Source organism: Rhinatrema bivittatum, chromosome 3 (assembly GCF_901001135.1).
Source record: "Rhinatrema bivittatum chromosome 3, aRhiBiv1.1, whole genome shotgun sequence".
NCBI classification, from domain to species: Eukaryota; Metazoa; Chordata; class Amphibia; order Gymnophiona; family Rhinatrematidae; genus Rhinatrema; species Rhinatrema bivittatum.
In genome coordinates, this window is record NC_042617.1 from 107,457,287 (window position 1) to 107,478,475 (window position 21,189).

Consider the following 21,189-nt stretch of genomic DNA (forward strand, 5'->3'; position numbering starts at 1 on the left):
AGCTGGCCCTCCTATAGCAGTATAAATAGGTGACTAGTATGTGTGCTAGCCCAGAGGCCCTCTCCTTCTCCCCCTCTCCCTGTCTCACTCTCTCCCCTCTACTCTTTAGCATCCCACCCCTTTGAAAAATTAGCATTTGCGCCCTGATACCATAACTATTGCGGGCATTAGCGCCATAACGCATTTTGATGAATGACCCTGTAAGTTACTTGGGATGAGATAAAAAAAAAACAGTGGAAAAATTCATGTACAATTAAGAACAAAGGTTAATACTGCCAGATGCCAGCCCTGGTTCTGATTTGAGCTGGAAGTTCATAGGAACAGGAGGAAATGTAGACTCCTCAAAAAATATTTGACTTTAGACTTGCAGTTCTTCTCTGCCAAGAGGAACCTGAATGGGGATATATATATAATTGTAGTTATAGCTTTAAATTCTGGGGGTATTACAAATATGTTTGTTCCTATGAATCTTTGTACTCCACTTCTGTTCACTTTAGCTTTCTCTTTGATAATGTCTATTAAATTCTGTTGATTGCATTGCTCATGCAATGTACTTTAAGTAACTGGAGCTCGATGATAGAAGTAGTGTGGTACAGCTAGGTAGGAATTTAATATTTTACAAAATAAGAAGGGTACAATGAATCTCTTCAATTATAAACATTCAGGTCAATAATTAAGGTGCCTTCAGCTACAGTAAGCTACAGTAAGCTTTAATGTAATCATTATTGAGAAGAGATTGGATCTGAGTTTACAGGCATGCTGCGGGCAATACATTAAAATGCTGAGTTTCCTTCACAATATTCATCCTTCTGAATTTATAGCTTAAGTTGTTTAGATAGGAATCTTCATTCTGATTCTGTTAGTTTTTTATTTGCATTTTTCATTCTCCCTGTAGATCTTGTAATATTTTAGGTGTGAATTAATAAAGTCCTTATCAGAAGTTGCATGTTTGACCATTTTTTGGAGGAATACACAAAGGAGAATGACAGGAAAGCTGTGATGAGAATACAGTAATTTGAATGATCTGTGGTATTTTACAAAGGTGCATTAAAATCGGCTTATTTTTTAACTAGAACAAAATAAATCTCTTCTGTTTTTAACTTTTCTCACACAAATTAAACCCCACCTCATGAACCAATAATTAATTGCCTTGTGTGTCTTAAAAAAGAAATACTAAAAACAAATTTAAGTAATCAAGATAGCAGATAGGCCAAACAATATCAACTTATTTTATCCAGTTTTTTATATGTATGATTTTTCTTTCATTCTGGAGGTGAGAAAAATTGTAATATTTTGTAAACTTGTTCTTTGCAATCCCCATTAATGTACATGTAATTATACCTGAATCCTGTTATACTGATCTTCCTCAGATGTCTGTGTTAGTATCCTTTGTATTCATGTAACTGTTTTCTGCAAAATTCAGAAGTATGGAAAAATGTATGTACACGAGTAATTCTCTACAGGATAGAGATGAATAACCCCCATATCATCCTAAACCTCTTTTTATATTTTGCAACACAGAAAAAGTCCCAGGGGCTGAGTACCTGCAGATATTTGGCCATCTACATGGCTCAAACGATTTTGCTGAATTGACAGATTAGGACCTGATCCATCAAGGTCTTTTCCCACAGACACTGAATAGAAGAAATGCCTTAGTGAATCAAGTATCAACAGAGCTAAAGCAGCTGCAGAGTGGCTTTGGAGGATAAGGTTATAATAAAGGAATACATTTATTCTAAGAAAATGTAAACATATAAGAAATAAAATATTCTTAGAGAAAATAGAATGGGGATGGAAGATTAGAAACAGAAGGGAGCAACAGAGTACATTTATTTATTTATGAACTTTTATATACCGACATTCGTAGGAAACATCATGCCGGTACATAAACTCACAAATTGATATTTTGAAGATTATAGATCATACTACTGATTAATTATAATTACAGTCAAGGAGATGACTTATCCCCATATAAGGGTGAGAAAGCCACAGCTGGGGGTGATACTCCACCTCCGGAATCCAAGGGAATTCTCGGGGATAAGGGTGAAGACTGGGGGGCGGACTGGTGACCACAATATAAGGGTGGGCAGGCTTGCTCACCAGCCTCACGGCTCTGTTCTTCACTGCTCATCTGTGGGCTTGCAGGCCAAGCTCTGGCAGTCGTGTCTTTTCTCCTCCCCCCTATCATTTGACAACTACGGTGGTGGAGCTTTTGTTGTCTGTGGTGTTTTTTTTTGGGGGGGGGGGGGGTCTACAGCTGGGGAGAGGAGAAGGTGCCATTTTCTCTCCACCTGCCAAGAGCTGCAGCATCAGTGTGGTGAAGACCCATAATAGGTGGCCTGCTCAGGTGCCCACCAGGTAAATTAAAAAAAAAAAAAGTCTTTGCTGGCTGGTCTGGCCCCTGTGATCAGTCACTGAGGTGAGGTGCTGGGCCACTTTGGCAAGAGCATTCTTTTCTCAGAGGAGTCAGCAGTGGCAGCAACTGGTGGGTCCATATAGCAGGAATAGAAGCCCAGTGTCCAGACAGCCATGTAAGGAGCATCATTCCCTCTGTGTCTGGTTGTGCCACCCCCATCCCAAGCATATGACAGATCAATAAAGTCCATAAACTGCTATTAATTAATAAGCAGTAGTAGCTTAAGATTTATTTAATGTTTGGGTACTTGTGAGGTACTTGTGACTTGGATTGGCCACTGTTGGAAACAGGATATTGGGCTTGATGGACCCTTGGTCTGACCCACTATGGCATATCTTATGTTCTTGTGTTCCACTGCTGCTCCCTCATCTTCTTCCTTTCCTCAGTTCTTCTTGCTGTCATCTGCTGCTGGTAAAGCAGGAGGGAAGCTGGACTGAACTGAAGGCTTATGCTCGCTGGGAGCCAGGAGGAGGGGGAAATGTGCTGGACAAGAAGGCCTTGGGAGATAGGGAGTTAGGAGTCTCTAGTGGGTAGAAAGGGGTGTGGGAAAGGAGGTTAGGGTTGCTGGGTAGGGAGAGGTGGAGGAAAGAGTGGCTGGGGACAGCTGGGCAGGGAGGAGAGATGGAAATGGAGGGAGAGCTGGAGGTGTGGGGCCTGCTGGGTTGGGGAAGAAGGGAAGTGAAGGGATGTTGAGCAGGAAGGGGTGGGAAAGAGGTGGTTAGATGTATGCTGGTTAGGGAAAGGCAGATGAGCAGGGGAGAGAGGGAGCATGAGGAAGAGGATGTGGGGTTGGGGGTGTCGGGAATGTTGGACAGGGATATGCACATGTGAAGGGATGATTGAGTAGTTGGGAGAAGTGAGAGCTGATGGGGTATGGAGGGGAGTGACTAGGTACAAGGGCCATATGTCAGTTTTGGGTATGTGCATTTCTCTGTCTTTGAACTTTGCTTAGTGTAGGAGGAAATGTATTTCTAGTTCTCCAGTTTTGCACTGCATGCAGAAGGTCTTCTTGGAGTTTCCATTCCAGTTTTGGTTTCTGCATTTGTAATTTGTGGTATTTTATTCTATATTAGGTAAAGGTAGGTCTATCTGTATTCTGTATGTGTGTGACTGAGACAAGGTGCTTCACTAGCAAGTAGGGATTTGCATCAGTCTTATTTGTTGTATTTTCTCAATATGATATTGCACTGGTGGTGAACTGCTGCCTTTTCATGGGTAGGGCTATTGCTGTTTCACTTCTTGAAGTTAGTGCTGCTTCAGAATGGCGGGTTTGATAAACATGTACAGAGTGGGATTTGTTTGCATTATTTTACAATGCACCTGGTAGTAGAGGGAGTTTGTGATGCTGTTACTGAAATGACACCAGAATCAGAATATCTTTTTTGTATGGTAAGTTGTACAGGGAAATGTCTTAGTTGAGCTCTGCACTCATTGTTAGGAAGCGGGAGATTCCTGTGGATGCAGAGTATATGTTTATATTTAGTCCCACTGTGGTCATGTGTTCAGTGTGTCACGCAGGTGAGCATCATTTCTCAGGTGTGTCCGGATAGAAAAAAGGTTGAGAACCACTGGTCTAGCATGTAGTGCATGTATGACAGGCACCATAGCAATCAGGCAAATAGTACAGTAATATTGTTGTTACAGGACTCAGATCTCCCCATATGCAACTTTTGAATCTTTCTGTGACACAGCATTAATATGTAGTCTGGTGGTTAAAGCAGTAGGCTGAGAAGCTGGAGTTCGAATCCAGTGCCTCATACAGATTTTCCTTTCCCCCTGTAATTTATGTAACATTGCACACTATAACATTCAAAGATAGAGTCATCTCTTAAAACCTTAGCATCCATCCCATATGGGCACATCATCTCTTAGAGCTTCCCCATGTGATTCAATTTCTGTTATCCATTACAATAGTCACATAGAAGTTAAAAATAATTGTGTTCATCTGATTCCTTCTTTTTCCTGGCAGTAGAAAAATCTACAGGCCTAGTACATTCATAGGTATTCTGTGCCTATACTCCGCAGTGCTTGCATACGTTAGTCTGTCTGCTTCCCATCACGGAAATGCATTTTAAGGATTTCCCATTTGCAAGGTCCAATTGACATTTACTCTGTGTCAGTGTCTGCCTAGGTACACTTTAATTTCACACTAAAGTCTATGGCAGTGCAATTTACTTGCTTGCCTCCCCAAAGCAATTCTTCAGCTATTGGCTGCCTGCGGCTTCTCAGCTAATGTTTGATTGCTATCAGAATTCTGGGTTGGGGCACCATCATGTGCTCTACCTTTAGTTTCTGAAAATCTTTGTCTCTGTCTTAGAGCAGTGGACTCCTGGCATGCTGACATAGGGTGGGCAGTTTGTTTCTTTAGTTTTCATATGGGCAGATAATTGCACAAGCTGTCACCTGCAACCCCTTATAATGTTGCTTGGGCAAGGTGGGGCATACAGTATTCACTTCCCAGTTTGGGGTACAGGCCCATCACATTTTTGGCACAATACAGTATGCGGATATCAATATACAGCATTATCTTTTATGGCAAACACACTAGAGAGGTTGCTCAGGGGATAAGCAGGTCAATGGGCAGATATGATTTGTTGATGCAAAATAGTATTTATTACCAATTTGGAGGTACAAGCTGGTATATTTTCAGCAATATCTAGTGTATTAATAGCAATACACTGTATCAACAAGTTCCAGAGGAGTGACATCACGCATTATGGCTGGTCATGAAATTTTGTTGATTCTAGGTCCCCTTTGGATTATTATACTGACAGTATATCCTGTGTGTTAATCTCCTGTCAGTACCCAGCAGTTGGGGCCTTTCCTCATTGTTTGATAATATACAGTATACATTACTGTGTGTAAAATATGGTCCTTGAGGGGGGGTATAGTTCAAAATTCTGTATGTTTACAGCTCTATACTGCTTTTATTGAGTTTGAAATATGAACCAGGATGGGTTTCTTCTTTATACAGCATTACAGTGTTAGAGATATGGTCGCAACTAGGTTGGTGGGGAACCTCGGCAAGCAAAGTTTTGCTGCTGTGAGCTGTGGTAGGGTTGATCATGTCTAAAGAAACGCAGTAAATATTCATGCTTGAAGCTGGTTAGGCAGGGAATTCTGAGTAATTGATCTTCCTGTCCCTACGTTGCATGGGTGGGTGAAAGCTGAGATGATTTGTCTATCAAGTCTTTGTCTTTGACAGTCAGTATTGGCCTGCTCACCACCCAAAAATTATATTGCATATTCATAAGTGACTCCTGCTCTTTTATGGACCAGGATGTCTTTGCACTGCAGAGAATTTTTGCCCAGTAATTAAGGATCAAATTGCAGGATAACTGAAGAATGAACAGCTGAATGTGTAAAGAGGGTGGGCCATAGGGTTGGATTCTATGGCCAACCCTGCAACAACTTGATGCTTATTAAATGTTTGGAAATTGGAATTAAGTATGTGAGTGTATGGTTACCCTATGGGTATTTGTGAAATTAGATGACATATCTGTTTATATTCATTGATTGATTTCTGTATGTCCTATGCTGCAGCCATATCCATCCAATAAAAAATCTTCTTTCTCAAACAGAGGTGTGATAGAGAGTTCTCTCACAGGTCCTGTTGGGAATGGAGATAAAGGGAGGAGGGGCTGGTAATAAATGGGATTAGATGGGAAGAGATGAAATGCACCTGTCATGGTTGTGTGCATAGGTCAATAAGGACATATTCCCTCCAGCCTTTGGACTTTACCAGCACTTACAACATATAGAAAAACAAAGTGATATATTCTGGTCAGAGATCTTCTGAAGATGTCAGTGTTTATAAAGGTTTACAAAGAATGAAATAAAAAACCAAAGGTCTCTGGCTTCTAAAGAGAAGCGGACAATGCTGATGTGTATGGGAATTTAATGCATCATGCATTTCTTCTTTCTCTCTTTCTGGTGTTTCTGAAGAAATCAGACAAGCTGAAGAAATAACATCAACAGCGCTTGTGAACACTAACCACCCATCTAACATAGAGACTGACATCTCAAATCTTGATGGTATGTTTTTGGCTGATCTTAGTTACTAGTGAATTCAAGTCTGGCATGTGTAACAGCAAATATTTAAGAGTATGGAGTTTAAAATATTCTAATAGAATAATGTAAAATAGATGCATAGTGGATTAGGGTAAGCCTGCCTTCATGTAGACCAGTACCTTGGCATGGCATTCAAGTGGTTCATCTACCTCCCTTTCATTCCATAGATAATTTAAGTAAACCACAAAATCAATATTTAGAAGTAGCAGCTGGCTAAACTTTATGGAGAAGTCCTGATTTTCATACACAGGCCATGTCCTTTTTTGGGGGATTTACAGGCTTATTTTACAAACTTCCCTTCGATATAGAACTTGAAATTAATTATAACATAACTGAATTTAAAATTCAGATGAACATAGGTGTGCTCCTCATCCCACCATCTTATTATCACAACTATGTTTGTGGGGATATACTCATGTACTATATTACAAATCATTACAATAGTTTTTTCCTTTTTTAACTAGATTACTATTTTAGTCTAACATTTTGTGTGCTAAAATGAAACGTATAGTATAGTATAAGCAAACTGTTTTAGACTGAGTGTCTCTGAGATTGATAGGTATAAATTAGATATTAAATTTGAACCTGTAATGAAAAGGAGGAAAAGAGGATATACAATACCATGGAGTAAATAAAAATGTTACATTTTCTTCCTAAAAGTCAGATTCCACTTCTCATCTGGATTTTGTCACACTAAGGGCCGAATTTTAAATGCCCTGCGCATGCCGGCGCACCTATTTTGCATAGGCCGCCGGTGCGCGCACAGCCCCGGGACACGCATAAGTCCCGGGGCTTCATAAAAGGGGCAGGGAGGGGGCGTGTCTGGGGTCAGGGGGCGGTTCGGGGCGGGACCGGGGGCGTGGTGCCGGCCCGGGGGCGTAGTTGAGGCCTCCGGACCAGCCCCTGGGTCGGGTGATGGCGCGCCAGCAGCCTGCTGGCGCGCGCAGATTTACGCCTGCTAAAAGCTGGCGTAAATCTGCCAACAAAGGTAGGGGGGGTTAGATAGGGCCGGGGGGGGTGGGTTAGGTAGGGGAAGGGAGGGGAAGGTGCGGGGGGGTGGAAAGAAAGTTCCCTCCGAGGCCGCTCCGATTTCGGAGCAGCCTCGGAGGGAACAGGCAGCGCGCGCCAGGCTCGGCGCGCGCAAGTTGCACAAATGTGCACTCCCTTGCGCGCGCCGACCCCGGATTTTATAAGATACGCACGGCTACGCACGTATCTTATAAAATCCAGCGTACTTTTGTTTGCGCCTTTTGCGCGAACAAAAGTACGCGCTCGCGCAAATTTATAAAATCTACCCGTAAGTGCCTCACTCAAATCAAAACTTTCTATATAGGGATCCAAAGCATGTGTTTATCATGGCTAAGGGATAACAAATATTATTGTATTATTGATGATGTTTTATCTTTTTGATCTAGCTCACCGTCCTTTACAGTGTAACATCCTGCCTCAATCTTACTCAATGCAATCTCCATTGTATGCAAATCTATCTCATGCATATTCATTGTGGATATCCTGAAATCCTGACCTGTTTGTGGCTCTCAAGAACCGGAGTTGGCCACCCCTGACTTAGCGTTAGCGGTACTAGACTACAGAGTTTGACTGCCTTTGGAACGCAATAAATGTGCACCCAGAATTCTGCCCATAGATCACTGTTTTGTTATGACTGGGATTCACTCTCCCTAAAACTCTGCATGCTGCTGGAAATACCAGCTTTTACCACCGGGAGTACTTTACATGCAGAAACAGCCCTTCAGGGCCTTATTTTCAAAGTTTTATGCATGGAAATGGCTGTTGTAAAATTGCCATTGGCACTGTGCACATAAAAGTACTTCTACTACCCGTAACTTCTACTACAACTATTATCATTTCTATATCACCCTTGGACTCATGCAATGCTGTACAGATACACATTAGAGATGGCCCTTGCGCCATGGAGTTTACAGTCCAGTTAAGGCAAACATACATGTCAAATGAGTCTGTGGGAAGTGCATTTGTTGTGGAGAAATAATGAGTTTCTAGAATGGATTTGAATGCTGCTAGAGAGGAAGTATGATGCACTGACTCAGGTCTTTTTTCAGGCAAGGTGTGACCTAATTACACATGCACTTTTAGATGACCTGGTAAAAGGTATTCCAGGAAAGAGGGGGGACACAGATTTGGAACTTCTGTATGTACTTTTTGATTTTAAAATACATGCATGCAAGTTCACCTGCACAAGTTCTACTCTTAACAGAGTGGGTGTAACCTTGTGCAGGTAAGTTTGTACACATACCAGAGATTGTATACACACATTTTCAAAATAACCTTATGCACATAATTTCAGTGTGACAATCTGGTGTAAAGTTTGCATGTCAAAGTCTATGCAGATTTTAATCCACCATACAAAGATATAAAATTATTCTCCCTAAAACTTGTGTGCCTGATGTCGCATGTAAAATTATGCACATATACACAGTAAGGGGATAATTTTCAAAAGGATTTACATGCTTAAATTTGGATTTTACATGTGTAAATGTACTTTACCCATGTAAGGTGGGCTTTTGAAAATTACTAAAATATATGCCATTGAATTGTCCATAGGATTATTCACGTCAGTGCACTTTAAGCAGAGAAATGGCTTTTCAAAATTGCTTTGAGTTTGTTACATTTACACATGTACTCCTTTTAAAAGTCACCTGTATGAGTGTATTTTTCCACACTTAGAGGAGAGACATTCTAGAGTGTGGGTGGGATTGGGAATTCTGTGCATACTTTTTGATTTTAAAAAGTATGCATGTAAATTCTGTCAGCAAAACTGCATGTATCAAATAGCAGAGAGAATTGTGTGCACATAGTTTTGCCAGGACAAATTTCAGTGAGGACATATGTGCATAAGTCCATTTTGAAAATTAGTGTAAATTGTATACATATTTGCTGGCTAACTTATGTGTGATATTACAAGACTATCTCCATCGTGTACATAGTGCTGCCACTGAGCCATGGTGCCAGCCAAGTGTAATCCAATCATCCAGGTAACAGCATAACTTTTACCAGATGTTTCATAATTCAAATCTCAGACTAACCTCTTGATTGCACTGTATTCATTATTGCAATGATTTATTAGAATTGTACCATATATGTTTTCATTTTGTTCATAGCTGAAATGAATAGCCAGATTGAAAGTTTAACTGAACCTATAAAAAATGATCCAGAAGAGCAAGTAATAGGTAAGTCACTAAGCATTTTTTTATATGAGGTGTTCTTTAAAAGTTCTTTGCAATACATTTATTTTTATTTATTTATTTAAGGCTTTTATATACCGAATTTCTTGATACAGATCAAATCAACTCGGTTTACATCGAACTAAGCAATTAACAGAAACAAAAAGAGACAACTTTGAGGAAATTGAGGAAGCATAAAGTTACATTGTAACACAGGGCACGTGAACTGGGGAAAAGAAATAAAGAGGGGAGAATAAAGATAAATTACTATATACAAATGAAGATGTGGGGGGGGGGGGGTGGAGGATCTAGCCTCGTTGCGACATATTTGTATGCTTTAGAATTAGTTCATTTACAGAGTGGATGAGAATAATTCTGAGTTAAGTTGTAGGGCTAGGAATAGGGAAGGCTCGGCCAAAAAGCCATGTCTTAAGTTTCTTTTTAAATGTTAGTAGACATGTTTCCTGCCTGAGGTCCGGGGGCATGGCGTTCCAGACGGAGGGTCCTGTTGTTGAGAATGCACGGTCTCTGATGTTAGCGTGGTGCACCACTTTGATTGGAGGGACTTGTAGGGATCCCTTGTAGGCTTCCCTTAAAGGTCTGGCCGCAGAGTGAAATTTGAGAGGGTGAAGCAAGTCAAGAGGGGTCTGATGGTGAATGCTTTTATGAATAATTGTAAGCGTTATATGGAGAATCCTATAGTTTACTGGGAGACAGTGAAGATCTTGTAATACGGGAGTGATGTGCTCTCTTCGATTAGTATTTGTCAGGATTTTTGCCGCCGCATTTTGCAGCAACTGGAGGGATTTTATTGTAGTAGCAGGAAGACCTTGCAGGATGGAATTGCAGTAATCGACCTTGGAAAACAGAATGGCTTGGAGAACAGATCTGAAGTCATGATGGAAAAGAAGCGGCTTGAGTTTTTTGAGAACGTGTAACTTATAGAAGCATTCCTTTGTAGTGTGGTTTATGACTTGCTTTAGGCTCAGGTGACAATCTATTATGACTCCAAGGTCTCTGACGTAGGAAATTTGTGTGTTAGCGTGCTGCTGATAATGGAAGGGACTGCCTTCTGGGGTGATGAGCAGGAGCTCTGTCTTGGTAGTGTTAAGCACCAGATTGAGGCTTGAGACGTGGTGGTTGATTGTTTGTAAGTGAGTGTCCCATAGTTTGAGTGCTGAATCCAGTGAATTAGCTATGGGGATTAAAATTTGGACGTCGTCTGCATAAATGTAGAACTTCAGTTTTAGGTTTGAGAGTAAATGACAGAGAGGGAGTAGGTAAATATTGAATAGGGTGGGCGATAAGGAGGAGCCCTGAGGGACTCCAAATGGGGCGTTGGTGCGAGGGGATTCCTTGTTATTGATTTTGACTTTGTAGCCTCTATTGCTAAGGAATGAGTCGAACCATATGAGGGCGGATCCTGCAATTCCTATGTCTGATAGTCGGTTTAGAAGGGTAGTATGATTTACGGTGTCGAAAGCCGCCGAGATATCGAGAAGAGCTAGGAGGAAGGACTGTCCTTTGTCAATGCCGGTGTATATCTGATCTAGGAGAGAGATGAGGAGGGTTTCAGTGCTGTGTTCTTTCCGGAATCCGTATTGTGACGGGTGAAGAATATTGTGTTCTTCCAGATAATTTGAGAGTTGATTATTTACGATTTTCTCCATGATCTTGGCTACAAACGGCAGATTTGAAATAGGGCGGTAGTTGTTGGGGTCATCCGGGTCCAGGTTTGGTTTTTTTAGTATAGGTTTAAGGGTGGCCAGTTTGAGAGCGTCCGGGAATATTCCCTGTGAGAGGGAGCAGTTGATAATGTCTGCTAGATGTTTCGAGAAAAATTCGGGTATGAGAATCAGGAATATGGATGGAATTTGGTCTAGAGGATGAGTGGAGGGTTTCATTCCTTTTATCAGGTTTTCCACCTCTGTAGTGTAAGTGGGATCAAAGGTTTCCAAACCTACGTATGGGTTCGGGGGTGGGGGGATCTGGACTCAGCATGTTAGGACTGGTGGGTAGTCTAGCCAAGGTTTTGGAGATTTTATTCTGGAAGAATAGGGCCAGATCATTTGCTTTTGATTGGGCTAGGTCATCAGGGATTGTTGGAGAGGCAGTTTTGGTGAGTTCTGATACGTATGTGAAGAGAGCCTTTGCATCGAAGATCATATCGTGGATACGGTGGGCATAGAAGTCTCTTTTTGTTCGTAGTGTTGCCGTTCTGTATTGGTGGAGAGCGGCTTTGTATGTGGCTAGAGAGTGAGGGTTGGGGTTCTTCCTCCATTCCTTCTCTTTCCATCTTAGGTTTTGCTTTTGCGCGCGGAGCTCCTTTGAGAACCATGGCTGCTTGTTTTTTTGAGAAGGATTTATATTTTTTGTCACCAGTGGGCATAAGTTGTTGGCTATGGTTTCTGTGATGCATTGCCAGGAGAGAATAGCTGCATTGGGTTCTGATAGATCGAGGTTAGGGAGTTCTTTGATCAGAGAGTTGCCGAGGTCTTCAGATGGGCAGGGTTTCCTGTAGTGAAGAGTGGTGGGCTGAGGGGGTGCGGAAGGTCTTGTCAGGGATCTGAGGGTGGAGGTGATCATGAAATGGTCTGACCAAGGAACCGGGAGGCATAGAGGGGGGTGAGAGAGGAGAAAGGTTGGTGTTAGTGAAGATAAGGTCAAGAGTATGACCATCTTTATGTGTGGGTTGGTTGATGAGTTGTTTGAAGCCCATGTTCGAGAGGGCGGATAAAAGGGCTTCGCAGTTGGATGATCGAGGATTGGCGTCAATGTGAAGATTAAAGTCTCCAAGGATGATGGCTGGTGAGTCCAGGTTTAAGTATTTTGCTATGATTTCCACTATTGGAGAGGCATCAAGGTCTAGTAATCCAGGGGGGGCATAAGTGAGGAGGATTTGAAGAGATTTGGATTTGAACAAGCCTACCTCTAGTTTAGGTATCGTATTGATAGGTTGTCGAGTGAGATTGAGGGCTTTTTTGGCAGCCAGAAGGAGACCTCCTCCTTTTTTCTTTTGTCTAGGGATGGAAAAGACATCGTATAGCTGTGTGGGGAGTTGATTTGTTAAGATTGTGTCTGTGGGCTTCAGCCATGTCTCAGTGATGGCACAGATGTCTGGTTTGGCATCAAGCAAGTAGTCGTGTAGTATATGGGTTTTTTTAGTGATTGATTGGGCATTGAATAGTGTTAGCGTGATTAGGGAGAGCCCGAGGAGTTGAGTAAGGGGGGAGACCATCACCGGAGTGCGATTTTTGCGAGATATGATATGGTATCGCAACGGTGCCTTCATCTTGAAAGAGGTACTATGGTATAGTATGGGTATAGAATATCCTAGGATCTTAATAGAAATATAGAATTTTAGTCAGATTTGTCAGCAGTAGTTATCCTATGTTTGAGTGGATATGACAGATTGTGTATGTGGACTTTGAGTGGGTTGGGTTGAAGTAACGTGGTGGAGCCGTTCCGTGGCTGGATGAATGCTGGAATGCAGGAGAGTCTGGATGAATGCTGAGGAGGCTGGATGACTGCTGAAGAGGCTGGATGAAAACTGGATTGCAGGAGAGTCTGGATGAATGCAGGAGAGTCTGGATGACTGCTGAAGAGGCTGGATGAAAACTGAAGAGGCTGGATGAAAACTGGAATGCAGGAGAGTCTGGATGAATGCAGGAGAGTCTGGATGAATGCTGAGGAGGCTGGATGACTGCTGAAGAGGCTGGATGAGTGCTGGAGGAGGGCTTGAGTACGGTATGAATGGAATTCCAGATGGTGGTGTAGAGAGGGTAGCTGCAACTTCTAAGTTCTGGTTCTGGTGCGCACGAAGGGGCGCACAAAGGGGCGGGCCCCTTTGTCGCGCTCCTTCATGCGCGCGACGCCTGGAGCCGGCTCAGCCCTTTAAAGGGCTCTAGTGGAGCAGATCGTGACATCGGGGCTTCCGTGGGCGGGCTTACCGGGTAAGCGGCTCCCTTCCTGAAAAGTTTTAATTTTCGCGCCGTCTGCCGAGCTAATTTTCGTTAGGCGCTGGCGATCGGAGGGCCTCCCTGGAGTCCACGTGGGAGGCTGTCTCGGGTCCACCTCCCCTGCAGGACATACATATGTCCTGCAGCAAGGATCTGATTCAATTTTTCCAAAAATCATGTGTCTGAGAAAAAAATAGGGAATTTCCTGCTCTTTTTATTACTGGTAAGAAAAAAACATTTGGGGGTTGCAAGAAAGGAGAGAGGGCGAAATTATGGGATGCTACATTAGTCACATGATATCAAGTTGGCAGGAGGCAGGGCTGGAGGAACCACTAGGCGAGCTAGGCCTGTGCCTAGGGCACCAAGATATAGGGGGCACTGCCGCCGCTCGCGGCCACTTCAGGAAGCAGAATTTTGAAAAGGCAAAGAGTGCCCTTTCAAAATTCTGCCCAGCCCCCGCTTCACCCTGCTTCCCCCCCATCATGCCACCCTCCCGACGCCCCCCTGGTGGTCCATCTATCTATCTATCTATCTATCTATCTATCTATCTATCTGAGAAGGAACTGATCACCTGTAAACATCACACCGTGACCTATGAATGACTTGAAGTAACTGTCCCCATCTCGGCCTGCATCACTTGACTTTCTCAACCTCCTAAGGGAGAAAACTTGGCTATTCGAACAAGCGTTTCAGTTATGCCAATGAGATACCTCCTCCATCACCTTACTAGCCAACAGGCCAATTATCAAACTACCTATCCATTCAGTCTATACACATAGCTTAGCATCCCAACTCTACAACCGAGCAATCCAAGTTACTCATAGCACCGGACCTGAATCTATTTCCAGTATGTACCTAGATCTTCAGTCAGACCAGCCTTAGCTCAAAAAAAAAAAAAAAAAACTTATTCATTTCTTATACTTATACTTTATATTGTTTCATCCATTACTCCCCATGTTTTTTGTCCCAAGTTTTCTACGCCCTTGTTTCAATGTAATTGCATTCTTACATGCTTGTTACCGTTATAATGTAAACCGAGATGATATGTAATTTTCTACATGAATCCCGGTATATAAAAATGTTAAATAATAAATAAATAAATAATAAATAAAAGCTTGATTCTGAATGCAGTGAATCAAAGGGTGCATACTGGGCAAGGAGATACCCTTTCCTATAAAGTTGCCAAAGGCCACCAAGGACATAGACTTGAACAACAAGACTCAGAGATGCTACCCAAAGCTTGAAAGGAAGGGATGGATGGAAGATCACTTCTAAGTTGAGGAGACCTCCCCCAGTGGAGGACTTGTGAAGTTGACTCCTCGGAAGAAAATATCTAATCTGAGAAAGCAGGGAAGTAGCTTCTTGTCATGAATTTGAAATGGCTGCCTTGTGTTTGCATAACCCAGTGGAAATAAGACACACCCTGATAAGCAACACTATTATTATGTAGAACCACATATGAGAATGGCCAAGAGAGAAAATGGAGAGATGAGGTAAAGTTAGTTAGTATTTACAAGGATATGTCTTTGGTGACTTGCTTTGCTTATTAATCCATTGCATTCGGGAGAGTGACAATCTCCTGTTTCGCTCTCCCTCGGGCAGACAAGGCAACTCTTATAGTCCCTGGGAGTCAGGAGTTGGCTTTGGCTCTCCTGGGGTAAGGGATTTCAGTGCCGGAGTCACAGTAGTCATATCAAGTGGTCTCTGGATTGGTTGCCTAATCTGTGCCATCTTTCTGTCATCATGCTTTTTATGCTTCCTAAACCAAATCTGGCCTCATGCAGGCACAATTCTATTTTCTTCATTCTCTGCTGCACAGCCACCACCCCAACTAGGAAGTATTGGGGTCCATTAGTATATGTTAAATATCAGGTACCCACCCTTGCCTCATCTCGTACTGAAACAAACATACTTCCTCATTTCTCTGCTGACTGAGTTACTGTAGCTACTTCCTCTTTGGTATAATCAAATGTCATCTTAAGGTAAGGATAGCATTTTCTTGTTAAATATTTTAAAGTAATCTTGCGAAGTCAGATTTCAGAGCAGTTTCCATAATTTAACTAGAATATTGTAAGGCAACTTATTTCAACAAGCTATAGAATCTCTTCCAGCCTATCTGGTCTTACAAGCAGTTACTCAGTTCTGGACCTTGGCACATTTCTGGGCCATTATCCAGTCCTGGGCTTAGGGCCAGAGACCGACTAACTTCTTTATCTTTTAGTAGCAGATGGATCTTACTGAGATTGTCATTTCTTAGCCAACACAAAACGTTCCTGCTTCTAATGCTTATATGTCTGCTCTCAATTCTGAAACGGTGACAGATGTCTTTTCCGGTCAGAATAAAATGTCTCCATATTATCCTAATGTCTCAAGGAAGTTTCATATGTCTAACATTAGCTATAATATTTCAGCTATAATGCAAGCAATTTTTCATTCTACAACTTGCAAGTTTCTTACTAAATAAAACAGCTTATAATATTTCACTGTATATAAGCATGCAGTATATATGTTTCCCTTGGTAGCAATCCATTTTATGTATAGGGTTGCCTGGACCTCTGCATAACACCTAAGTTCTTCACTTACTCTTTCCATATTTCCTAAAGTCAATACACTTCTGTTCCTATGTCTCTTGAAGCAAGCCAGAGCCTGACTCTGCCTTTGTAAGACTCGTGCGTTATCACTTCCTCTTTTTGGTGGAAGGACAAGATCGCGGGAATGGATCCCCTCAGCTAGAAACATTGTATCCCTTGTAAATTGACCTCGTAGAGGCTCCAAACAGTATGCTACATGGTCTGCTTTCGAACCACCACCAGCAACAACCCCTACTTTTAAGTATCTTCACTCTGTCGCCTGGTTCTCTTAACAGCCAAGGTTGTAAAAGAGATTGGCAAGGATCTTCTAGAGAAGAATTATTTGGCTAAGGTGAAGGAGCACCTTTGCATGCACCTCCTCAACTCAGTCCAGGGACAGTACAGGCTTCCAGTTGATACACCCAACAAGAATGAATGCCAGCCATGGTCCTATCAAGATATATGACCCTCCCCCCCCCCCCCCCCCCAGTTCCTGCTTTCTTTTTTTTGGCCTAAGAACTTGTTAATGGGATTGACATGAAAACCCCTCATGGAAGTGCATCACCTGACCTCTAATAGGGCAAAAAACACTTTTATTGGTTCTTACACTTCAAGGTCTAAAAAGTGTCAGCTCAAATCATTCATCTGTAGGATGATGGTGTTGACCATTTAAACTGCTGCTCGGTCTTGTAGGGGAACTTCATCCTAGAACAAATCTGACTCTCTTAACAGGGTACCTAGGAACTACTAGTTCCCTCAGTTTTTTCCCAACTGCTAAAGGTGAAGCATTGACTTCTGTCTCTTGAGCTGCCACCTTTTGAGCTAGAAGCCAAGATTTCTGGAATTCTAGATGGTTGGCCTTGGTCGTCTGCCTGGATCCAGCCACTAGGATTACTATCCCCATTTCTGCTGATTCTTCTCCTATTCTGTTCTTTCAGCTTATATGGTTCATGCCAATGGTGCAAAAAAATCCTGAAGGAGATTCAAGATCTGTTCCTCTCAAGAAGCAACTGTGAAAAAATACCTGTTTGGGTTCCTTACAAGCTCCCCAGATTGAAGGAAAAATAAATGGCTTTGCAGCTGTGGGTTACTGCATATCAACCTGCGAGGAGAGCACATTGAGTGAGATGCACATGAGCCTGTACCTAAGCTACTACTTCAGGTCCATTGACCCAGAGCCTAGGACCTGGAGAATAGACCATACTGTGACAGATGTGGGATGGAAGAATTGGACAGTGAGAGTGAGGCCGTAAGACTGATATCCAAAGCTTTGAGGTCCCTTATTTTTCTCCCGGAGACATAAGGCCTGCCCTATGCAGAAGCTAGGGAGGATTAGTTGCTGTTTGAGATTATCAGTCAGGAAATGGCTTCACCTCAGCCCTAAATAAGTCTGATATCTTATTGAAGAATGAACCAGATTCCCTCCATGCATAGAGAGGCCTTTACTTTTGTATTATAAAAAGATGTCTGGAGTCCTAGCTAGCACAAGGGGAGAGCCTTGTTGCTGAGGGATCCAGGAGGAAACATCTGAGAAATAACTATGTGGGTAGCCACCTAACAAAAATGTCTGTCATTCTTCATGGTGAACCCAAGGATAGGAGAATTCACTGCCTTTACTAGAAAACATAGACTAAAACTATGCCGTGACCTCTTTTTTAGGGATGGATGGGCCCAAGAATTTGTGACTGACCTAGCTGCTTAATATCATTGTCCCTGAGGCCTACACTGGAAGAGAAGAAATTCTCTCTGTTGGTGTTACACCATCCAGTGGGGAAGACTTCCCAAGTTAACATGAAGGAGCACACCAGAACCCAAGAGTCTGTAATAAGAAGGTGACTCCCCCACCAAATCCCATGTCCTGGAATGCTTCTCCAAGGAAGAGAAAAATTCCTAAGCTGATTGCTTTTAGCCTCTGAAATGCCTCCTTGGACTGGTCTTGGGTGGGGGTGGGGGTGAGGATGAGGAAGAGCTTTTGATAAGCACCTCTCTTCCAGGACCACTCCATAAGACAGTTCTTTTACAGAACAGAAAACTGTATAGCAAGGTCAAGATTGCAAAAGTCTCCCTGTGAGGAAATTCCTAAGAGGCCTGGCTATATACTTCATAGCCTCGTCTTGAACTTGCATTGACCAGGCCAGATGGGGCTAAAGGAAATCCCCAACATCACTTATCTTCTCCTTGTGGTACTTACCACCTATGAATCTGTGTGGGTCCTTATGTAGGAAGCTTGAGACCTTCTCTGGAGATCATTACTTGCCGGAAAAATCACCATGGCCTTCATTGAGGAATGTTGGATTCAACACAGGAGGAATCCTTAAACATTTTGATTTCCTCCACCAGCTATGGTCTTAACACTGAAGGCAACTCCCCCTTATCTGACTCGTGTCCCATCCTGAGGAAAATTCCTCCATGTGGAACATGAATAATGGCTGATATCTATCTTTTTTTTTTTTGTAACAGGCTATAACTATTTTCAGCTGTACAAGCTTAATTTGATCTTACCAGCCTCTCTAGGATAGTTTCATTCATGCAGAGGAGAAAAGAGCCAGTTCCACATGCTGTTGCTTAAATAACTCCCTAGCAGAGAGGATGGAAGAGAGGCACTCCAATAAGCTTGGAGGTAACCTACTGCAATAACAACTCCATAGAAAATAGAAGCTGTACAGACTCCACTATGCCTGAAAGTGTGTAACCTTCCGCATAGCATTTCTCCAATCGACTATTGGAGGGAAGAGAGAGGTAAAGAGTGTGACTTCGTTGCCTTTATATACATAATTATTACTACTATATATTTTTTTCTTGGCACAAAGCAACAGTGGAAAAGGCTGTTAAACCTGCCAAAAACCAGGAATGCTTTCCTTTCAGAGGTTTGGGTCATGCAAACAAGCCATTATGGTGCCAGGGACCTGATATCTTACCTAGTTTAAGCCTTTTTTTAGGACATTAGACCTTTGCTCACAATAAGTAATTAAGAGCTACTGTTTGATTGATCTGAACTTCCTCATAGCTTTGACAATTCCAGAATTTGTGCAGTTGATTACTGAATCATTCTGCTTAACTGAGGCTGGATTCAAGGGTTAACTAGTTGCCTAGCAGCATAAGCGAGGATAAAATGTGTCTGTGAAGGCAGCACACTGAGTAAACCCTGTTACATGTGCTGTATACACTGCCTTCTCCCATAGGTGCCAGAGCTTGAACTAGGAAATTACCCATAATGCTCGTGGCAGGGTAGTATACCTAATTGGCCTTGCCTGCCTATTGCAGTCTGCAACTCCACTATCATCAAAACAATTTCACACAACTATGACAATTTCAGAACCTGTGCATCCAATTACTGTCCATCTGATTACTTGAAGCTGGATCTGACTGTATAGCAGCACAAGCCAAGCCAAATCGCTCCATTGCACTGCTTGCTCCCATCCAGGCCAACTTGAACTGGACAACCCCCCCAGGGTTTGTACTCCTTTGCCTGATGCCTGTCTGCTCCCAAGTCTTGGAAACTGTATTGGCTGACATGCTGCTCCACTGAAACTTATCTGCAGAATTCCTTCTTTTTTTTTTCTCTGCTTCTGCTCTACCAGGGAAATTGTGCCCCCCTTGTCTGGGTTGTTGTCTTGGGAGCCCGCTCTACTAGTGAAATCAGTGCCCCTTGTCTGGCCTGTTGTCTTGGGAGCCCGCTCTACTAGTGAAATCAGTGCCCTTTGTCTGGCCTGTTGTCTTGGGAGCCCGCTCTACTAGTGAAATCAGTGCCCTTTGTCTGGCCTGTTGTCTTGGGAGCCCGCTCTACTAGTGAAATCAGTGCCCTTTGTCTGGCCTGTTGTCTTGGGAGCCCGCTCTACTAGTGAAATCAATGCCCTTTGTCTGGCCTGTTGTCTTGGGAGCCCGCTCTACTAGTGAAATCAGTGCCCTTTGTCTGGCCTGTTGTCTTGGGAGCCCGCTCTACTAGTGAAATCAGTGCCCTTTGTCTGGCCTGTTGTCTTGGGAGCCCGCTCTACTAGTGAAATCAGTGCCCTTTGTCTGGCCTGTTGTCTTGGGAGCCCGCTCTACTAGTGAAATCAGTGCCCTTTGTCTGGCCTGTTGTCTTGGGAGCCCGCTCTACTAGTGAAATCAGTGCCCTTTGTCTGGCCTGTTGTCTTGGGAGCCCGCTCTACTAGTGAAATCAGTGCCCTTTGTCTGGCCTGTTGTCTTGGGAGCCCGCTCTACTAGTGAAATCAATGCCCTTTGTCTGGCCTGTTGTCTTGGGAGCCCGCTCTACTAGTGAAATCAGTGCCCTTTGTCTGGCCTGTTGTCTTGGGAGCCCGCTCTACTAGTGAAATCAGTGCCCTTTGTCTGGCCTGTTGTCTTGGGAGCCCGCTCTACTAGTGAAATCAGTGCCCTTTGTCTGGCCTGTTGTCTTGGGAGCCCGCTCTACTAGTGAAATCAGTGCCCTTTGTCTGGCCTGTTGTCTTGGGAGCCCGTTCTACTAGTGAAATCAGTGCCCTTTGTCTGGCCTGTTGTCTTGGGAGCCCGCTCTACTAGTGAAATCAGTGCCCTTTGTCTGGCCAGTTGCCCTGGGAGCCTGCTGTACTAGGGAATCAGTACCATTTGTTCGTACTGTTGCTGTAGGTGCCCAGTCCACAGCTCCTGCTGCTGAACCACCAAGGGAAAATTTGCTATTGGGGACCCCCCTCCCCCTCTGTGCTTGACCCATTGGTGCAGGAGTTCAAACCCCATTGAGTCGGTTCCCAAGGGAAAAGAGCAAGCTAATTAATTAGTGCAGCTGCCCAGAGCACTTCCCATACTTGGCCTACCCGCCACCTGGAATCTGGGCTTAAAGCCTTCCCAGGAATGATGTATCCATAGCTGCAGCACCAGTCCACAAGTCTGCACATCTCTGAAGCAGAGATAAACTGGGCCAGCACCAGACCTTTGTAGGGGGGCATGAAGTCAGTTTTGAGCTTTTTGTTTCTGCTTCCATCTTTTGGCTAGAGAAC

At 43.2% G+C, this 21,189-nt stretch overlaps 1 protein-coding gene across 4 annotated transcripts in view; it reads left to right on the forward strand.

Moving 5' to 3' along the window:
- Window positions 1-21,189, forward strand: part of MACROD2 (mono-ADP ribosylhydrolase 2) — a 2,649,380-nt gene that overhangs the window by 2,608,580 nt on the left and 19,611 nt on the right. For all 4 annotated transcript variants that reach the window (XM_029593573.1, XM_029593571.1, XM_029593572.1 and 1 more), the window contains 2 exons: window positions 6,362-6,451; window positions 9,625-9,693. In XM_029593573.1, the coding sequence (XP_029449433.1) occupies window positions 6,362-6,451; window positions 9,625-9,693 (159 nt within the window). The remainder of the gene's footprint in view (window positions 1-6,361; window positions 6,452-9,624; window positions 9,694-21,189) is intronic.